Source organism: Nematolebias whitei, chromosome 22, assembly GCF_014905685.2.
Source record: "Nematolebias whitei isolate Nwh7 chromosome 22, NemWhi1, whole genome shotgun sequence".
Classification (NCBI taxonomy): domain Eukaryota; kingdom Metazoa; phylum Chordata; class Actinopteri; order Cyprinodontiformes; family Rivulidae; genus Nematolebias; species Nematolebias whitei.
This window is the reverse complement of record NC_056519.1, coordinates 874,912-882,714: the sequence shown is the minus strand read 5'-3', so window position 1 is coordinate 882,714 and position 7,803 is coordinate 874,912. Positions and strand designations below refer to the sequence as shown.

General features: G+C 43.3%; 2 protein-coding genes across 2 annotated transcripts in view; one reads left to right on the top strand and one right to left on the bottom strand.

The window, feature by feature from the left end:
* Positions 1–1,325, top strand: part of LOC119428232 (protein bicaudal D homolog 1) — a 32,016-nt gene extending 30,691 nt beyond the window's left edge. The window contains exon 11 of the mRNA XM_037695882.1: positions 386–1,325. Coding sequence (XP_037551810.1) covers positions 386–1,325 — 940 coding nt within the window. The remainder of the gene's footprint in view (positions 1–385) is intronic.
* Positions 1–7,803, bottom strand: part of LOC119428419 (LARGE xylosyl- and glucuronyltransferase 1) — a gene marked incomplete at its 3' end in the record, with an annotated part of 106,286 nt that overhangs the window by 38,999 nt on the left and 59,484 nt on the right.

Genomic DNA, 7,803 nt, shown 5'->3' with positions numbered 1-7,803 from the left:
TAGTCCTGGTGTGGTTTCTATAGTCCAGGTGTGGTTTCTATAGTCCAGGTGTGGTTTCTATAGTCCAGGTGTGTTTTCTATAGTCCAGGTGTGGTTTTTATAGTCCAGGTGTGGTTTCTATAGACCAGGTGTGGTTTCTATTGTCCAAGTGTACTTGCTATAGGAGGAAAGACAAAAAACATGTTCAGATAGAAATAATTATAAATACAAACAGAACACATACAATAACAGAATAAATAATAAATAAGTAATAAACAGAACGATGCACCAGAATTGAATTGAATAAAATGAAAACAGCAAAGTATGTTTTCCAATGTGGCGGATCAAATTTCTGACATGCTGGTTTCTTTGTTCCACATGACTGTAGTCCCTCTCCTTCCTCCAGGTGTGATGAGTACGTGAGCCAGCTGGATGAGATGCAGCGGCAGCTGGCTGCAGCCGAGGACGAGAAGAAGACTCTGAACTCTCTCCTGCGTATGGCTATCCAACAGAAGCTGGCCCTCACCCAGCGTCTGGAGGACTTAGCTTTTGATCAAGAGCAGACATGCCATGCTCGCGGGGGCAGGGTAAGTCGAGGGAAGGCCGGTACCCCCAAAGTTAGTTCATCAGCCTTGGCTTCATCCTCCAGTGTTCCTCAAGGCTCCACTTCAGGTGCCTGTTGTTCTGGTCCCAGCTTCACCAGTCCTACTTCTGTACTTAGCCCATCTGTGGCTAGAGCAGCAGTTCTTACCTCTCCTACATCACACAAGCCCCCCCTTAGCCAATCGTCACCATCAGTCACCTTGCTAATCAGGCCCCCTGCACCAGAAAGCCCTCCTTCTTTTAAGGCCCCCTCCTCTTCTTCAATGCAAACGCCTCCTTCTACTCCCCCGAGGCTGACTCATTCCAAGTGGGCCATGGGGGTACGAACATTTCTGGTCGATTCCCCCAGTTTTGGTGTCAACATGTCCCCTGGCCTGTCTCGTAGCTCAGCCCGGTCAAGGCTCTTCACCTCAGATTCTCATGCCTCCCCCACCAGATCCATCCAACCAGGATCTGCCCCTTGCTCCCCCTTTCGCTCCCCTGTTCCAGGGCTTAGACACTCTACTTGGAACACCTCGGCCCGAACCCGTTCTCTGTCTAGCACGGCCCACTCTTCAGTCCTTTATACTACTTCCTCATCCTCTCTTTACTCCCCCTCCCACACCGGCTTTTACAGCTCCTCCCCCATTTCTACCCCCTCTAGCTCCTACCTCAGTTCTGGCACGTCCTCCTCCTACAGCCACTCGAGCCAGTACACACCACTGTATCCCAGATACTACAGTCCATATCGGCCCCGGGAATGACCTTCGACTGTTAGCCCTTTATGCCTTTTAAAGTCTTCTGCACTCAGCTCCTTATTATAAATAAAACCACAGTTCCCATTCTTCTTTGTTTTGTCACCTGGGACAGAGGAGGTTCACAGAGAGGAGGGCGTCATGGTTTCCTGTCTCCCACTTCTGGTTGTCCTTGTGCCTACACCTTGGCCAGCTGGTTTGAATGTACGCTTTGCTCAGGGATTTGATAAAAGGAGCACAAGTGGCCCTGCCTTCCTTTTTTTCTGAGACTGCTGACTGGTCCACAGAAGAACAATAATAGAGAAAAGCAAGTTTTTAGCCTTTTATTTCTTTAGGACAAGATGCCATGTGCATGATAAAAACACATTCATTGAAGAAACACTTTACATATACACGTACGTTTCAAAAATGTCTGAACACCTTAATAACTATTGTCTTTCTCTATAACATGATGCACTGTTTTAAATGTAGGAGTCCTCACTTTTCAGAACACTCGAACCTTCCTTTACAGTAGCAAGGTTTTGTTTAGAAGTCTTCTGGAAGGTTTACAGGTAGGATGATTCAAACCTATTTGGAGATTGTGCTAGGGATGGACAAAAGAAGATTTTTCTGTAAGGCCTTTGCGGAACCATACTTTCTGATCGTAACTGTTCTGCGGTGAGTAAAACACCAACTGTAGCATTTCTGCTCAGTAACTGTTAGTCGTCAAAAGCAAAGGTGTGCACAACTCCAACATTTATGCTGTTGTCTGAACTGTGCCATTTGAAGGTGACTCAGAAGATGTATGTGTCGTCTGCACACATGAGGAAGTTCACTTTTTATTTTGGTTTCCCACTGGCAGTACTAAGGCTGTTTCCATTACTTACTGTTACTGTTACATTTGTTTTAATGACAGGCCAAGCATTTCACAGCTAAGCCTTCAATGATGCCTTACCTGAAAATCTAACAGGGTTAAGTCAGGTCCTCTGGACAGATTCTTCTTCTTCTTCTTGTGGACAGATTCTCTGGATGAATCCGTCCAGAGGACCTGACTTAACCTAGTTAGATGTATCTACCTGGATTATTGAGCAGCATCAGGACCTACCTGGATAAATTCACCAGTCAATATGATAAAACAACTCATTATTGCAAGGTTGTTGCATCATATATGCAGCTTTAATGCTTTAATCCTACTATTAGTCTACTAAGACAAACAAAAAATGTTCTAAATCATTGTTGCTTGTACATGTCCAGTGGTGCTTTGGTGCTTTAACCAAGTCTTGTAAGTCCTGTCAACTTGCTTAAACAACTCAAGTTTGCAAACCCAATGTAACCCCAAAGAGCAGATTGATCAGTTGCAATTATCAATAATACCTTACTATACAACCACAGCGATTCTCAGAGGTTGTGAGCAATGGGTTCCACTTATATTGACAAGTTGAAAGTGGCAGATAAACTAAGAAAAAAGGTTTGTAGGCTCAATCATCCAGGTGGATAACAAAAAAAATGTTGAATAATTTCATCTGGACCAGTTTCTTTAAGGGAGAAACGTTTTGTCTTCCATCCAGAAGACTTCATCAGTCTGTGGCCTGCCAACCAGATCTGTCCCATAAGCAGCCTTCATTGCTGTTTACAAGACAACCTCCTGCTGGAATCTCAGAAACTTTTAATACATGCAAAAGGACCCATCTGTCCAAAACAATCAGTCATCATTATAACAATCAAAGGTTTTAGGCCAGATGGCCGACTTGCTACTCACAGAAACAGTCTGAGGACACCAAGGCCAAAATGGTTCAGAAAAAAGGTTTGTAGGCTCCATCATTCAGGTAGATGGGACAAGCTTTGGGGTTAGCAGTCTTTTTCTTATAATCCCATCCTGGTAGCATTTATTTTAGGGGTCAAGATGGGGTAGAGGTAGGGCAGCTGACCTGGGATCTGAAAGTCCCAGGTTCTATCCTCAGCCATTCCCACATGTCGTGGTGTCCTCTGAGCAGGACACCTAATCCCTAATTGCTCCCTGGGCACTTACATAGCTGTCCACTGCTCCACCTGGGTGTATCCCAGGTGTGATGGGTTAAATGCAGAGAACCAATTTCGTGATGTATGGGAACATACCATGATGACACATGACATGACATGACAACACATAGCACTTATTATAATACCCAGCTTATCTTGAAAGTTCCATCCATCCATCTTATCTTATCTTCTGGTTGTTCTGGACTCAGGTCTCAGGGGCAGCAGCTTGAGCAGGAAGGTCCAGACATCGCTTTCCACAGCCACCTCTTCCAGTTCTTCTGGGAGGACTACTAGGTGTTCCCAGTCCAACCAAGAGACATAGTCTCTTCAGTGTGTCCTGGGTCTTCCCCACAGTCTCCCCCCAGTCAGACATGCCCGAAGCACTTCCCTAGGGAGACGCCCATGGGGCATCCTTACCAGATGCACAAACCACCTCAACTGGTTCCTCTAGATGTGGAGGAGCAGTGGTTCTACTCGAGTCTCTCCTGATAACTGAACTTCTCAGCCTGTCTCTGAGGGAGAGTCCAGCTACCCTGCAGAGGAAACTCATTTCAACCTCCTGGATCCACGATCTCAATCTTTCAGTCACTGCCCAGAGTTCATGACCATACGTGAGGGGAGGAACGTAGACTGACCAGTAAACAGAGAACTTTGACTTACAGCTCAGCTCTCTCTTCACCACAATGGACCAGAACAGAGTCCACAATACTGCAGACATTGCACCAATCCATCTGTCAATCTCACGCTCCATTCTTCTCTCACTCGTCAACAAAACCCAGAGATACTTGAACTGCTCCACTTGAGGCAGAACCTCACCCTTGACCTGAACAGAACAATCCACCCTCTGACTGAGGACCATGGCCTCAGATTTGGAGGTGCTGATTCTTAAAAGTTTCTTCTTGAACCATGTATGATTAAAAAAATATCTGCAACCTAATCAGTTTATTCTCGTATTTCAGCTTGTGCACGTAGCTACTGAAGTCCTTTGTTAGCGCTGTTACTCTCGTTACCATCCAATGAAGCGATGTAAACATGCAGAGGGTTTTGTGGCCCCCAGTGCTGCCAACTCAAAATCTTATTGGTTAAACCAACGGTCCTGGTGTATTTACTTCAAGATTTCAGGACCTTCACAAATTATTCTGAAGGCCTGGAGGTAACTTAATTTGACTCTAGTGACACATGAAGGCTGAAATATGATTGGATAAAAGCTCTAAATATATTTTAAAACCAAACAAAACGCAATGAAAACCAAACTACAGACTGTTGTCAATGATTGACAACTATAAATTCATGTCACAGATTCTGATCACTGAATGCTCAGACCAGCAGAGAACGCTTTAATGGCCACGGATCAAGCTTTGGAATAAGACACAAAAAAGGTTAAATCACGTCATCTGGACAGTTTCTTTTTGGGAGAAACGTTTCATCCTTCATCAGAAAGACTTCCATCAGTCTGAGGCCTGACACCAAGATCTGTCTTACAAATAGCACCTTATTAACGTGTTTCATGCCAGCCTGCTGTGGAGTTCCCAGAAACTGGTTTTACACATGCAGAAAGAGACCATCAGTCTAAAACAATCAATCATCAGCAAAACAATCAACTGTTTTAGGCCTGACGGTCAACTGAGGACCCCTGGCCAGAATGGTAAGAAAAAAGGTTTGAAAGCTCAATCACAAAAGGTTAAATCAGGTCAACTGGACAGTTTCTTTTTGGAAGAAACGTTTTGCGTTTCATCTGCAAGACGTCTTTAGTCTGAGGCCTTGAAAGTCTTTGAAACACATCAAGGAGGTGACAGTCCCTGGTGGCCTCAGACTGAAGGTCTTGCAGATGAAAGACGAAACGTTTCTCTCAAAAAGAAACTGTCCAGATGACCTGATTTAACCTTTTGTTGTGATTTGTTTGCCTGGATGATTGGGCTTTCAAACCGTTGTTTCTTGAAGAGTTTTTGTTACACCGTACAGATTTTTCAGTGGATTAAGGAGTTGTGATTGGTCCATACATTAATGTGTTTTGACTGGCCAAACAATATTTCACACCTCCAGTATTAAAACTGCATTAATGTTGATGAAGTAGAAAATACTTGTTTTATAATTGTTGCCTCCTTTTCTTTTCTTTGTACAGCACAAAGCAGACTGATGTGTTGATTCTAGGAGCCCATTGGCTTCTAAATCTCCTTTGTCTGAATGTTTGTAACAATTTCAACCTCTGCATTTTAAAATAAACCAAAGACCCACAACACACAGCTCCAACTACAGAGTCTTTATTGTTATTGATAACTGTTAAGTGGATATGTGGCATGGACTTATTCACAGTTGGCCGTTCACAACTTGCTCTCGACGAGATCGGATGCGTCTCCCCTCCCTCTCCGCTTTGCTTTGCTGCTCTGTCTGTCTGTGAAATTGCTGTGAGACTCTCTTGCATCTTCCGAACCATAATTATGGACTGTTCTGACCAGTTGGTCCCTCAACTCAATTTACAACATTTCAACAATCAAGGACGTCGTCGGCAGCAAATTTGGACCTGATCACGCTGCTTGTCTTTATGATGGCTTGGTTCGTGCCTCGAGTACCCAGACTCAAATGCTTTGGGCAGAATGGATCAGATCTTGGGGATTTTACTCAGTCACATTCCATCAGTGAGGCCATGTATTTTGGACATTTCGGAACCGAGTGGATCAACACAGACTCAAGGTAGATGTCATTACGTTCTGCCTGTCCCCAAAACAACTGTGTGTTTATCTAAGTTGGCTCCCCTGGCTGGCCTTGAAGGCCACCTTATCTGAATTCGCCTGGAGAAAATGTGATCTGATGCTCACCACCCCCTCCCCGAGGAATTTCCAACTGATAACCAGATGAACCAGCTGAATAAACCTGTGTCATCATTTCTGGACTCTTGGATTCTCATACAGGTTATTCTTGGCCATTCCTCAACATACCTCGAGAATGTTTATGGATCTCACCAGAGGACATTGACTGATTACAGTGACCTCGAGAGCATCTATAAGTATTGTTGACCGCTCTCGTCTCCGTTTGCAGAATGTCTACGTAAATATGTGCTTTTTTGTGCGAGGTGTTTTTTTAATTAGAGATTTTTATTCTCAGGCAAGAAAAAAAAGTCTGATAGAAATTTTTTTTCGCCTCCAACTCCTACATGTGTCCAGTTAACCACTGTTTTTGTCCAAACAGGTCTCACTTGTAAATGAGTCTTCGAGGCTCAAACTAATTTATCTGTTTAAATAAAGGTTGAATGAATGTCCAATCACAGCGATACTCTGGAGGTGGGAGAGCAAACCCATCAAGGAGCTAATCCTCCGGTTGTTCACGTGTCACTATTTTCTAACTGAAATGGTAAGTGGACTGTACCTATACAACTCCTTCTATCCAACCAGGATACTGAAAGCTCTTTACAACACAGTATGTGCCTCATTTACCTGCACACATACATTCACACAGCACTAATATAGTTCAATTCAATTTAGTTCAGTTTATTTTTAAAGCTCAAAGTCACAACAGAAGTCGTCTCAGGGACTGAACAGAAACATTCATCTATAAAATAATAATTTAATATTATTTATCTGAGGAGCAGCTTTGAGTTTAACTCCATCACTGAACTCTCATCTTGAACAAGCATGAAGGCGACAGTGGAAAGAAAAACTCCCTCATGAGGAAGAAACCTTTAGCAGAACCAGGATCAGGACAAGAGGACCATCTGCTTCGACCGGCTGGGTTTGGTAGGAATAGATACACAATGGCAGGTCAAGAATCACATGTTAAGATAGAAATAGTATCAAATGAAAACTATTCAATTTTAACAATTCATTGAAGGAAATGAGGTCAGTTTGTCCTCTAGTAGTCTAAGTCTATAGCAGCATAACAAGCCGACCCTAACTATAGGATTTATCAAAAAGGAAAGTCTTAATCCCAGTCTTAAACTGGACAACGTGTCAGCCTCATGGACAGAAACTGGAAGTTGGTTCCACAAGAGAGGAGCCTGAGAACTGAAAGATCTTCCTCCCATTCTGCTTTTGGAAACTCTAGGAACCACAAGTAAACCTGCAGCCTGAGAGTGAAGTGCTCTGTTAGTAAAATATGGAACAATAAGATCTGTAATATAAGATGGAGCTAGGTTGTTGAGGGCTTTGTAGGTTAGAAGTAAGATTTTGAATTCAGTTCTGGATTTGACATGGAGCCAATGGAGAGAAGCTAAAACTGGAGAGATATGATCTCTCCCAGTAACTCCAGTTAAGACTCTGGCAGCAGCATTTTGGATCAACTGAAGACGTTTTAAAGAAGTATTTGGACACCCAGATAATAAACCATTGCAATAGTCCAGTCTAGACGTGACAAATGCATGGACCAGTTTTTCTGCATCATCTTTAGATCAGATGTTTCTAATGTTAGTGATATTACGCAGGTGGAAGAAGGAGGTTCTAGTAACGTTTTTAATGTGGGGGATAAAAGACATGTCCTGATCAAAAATAACACCAAG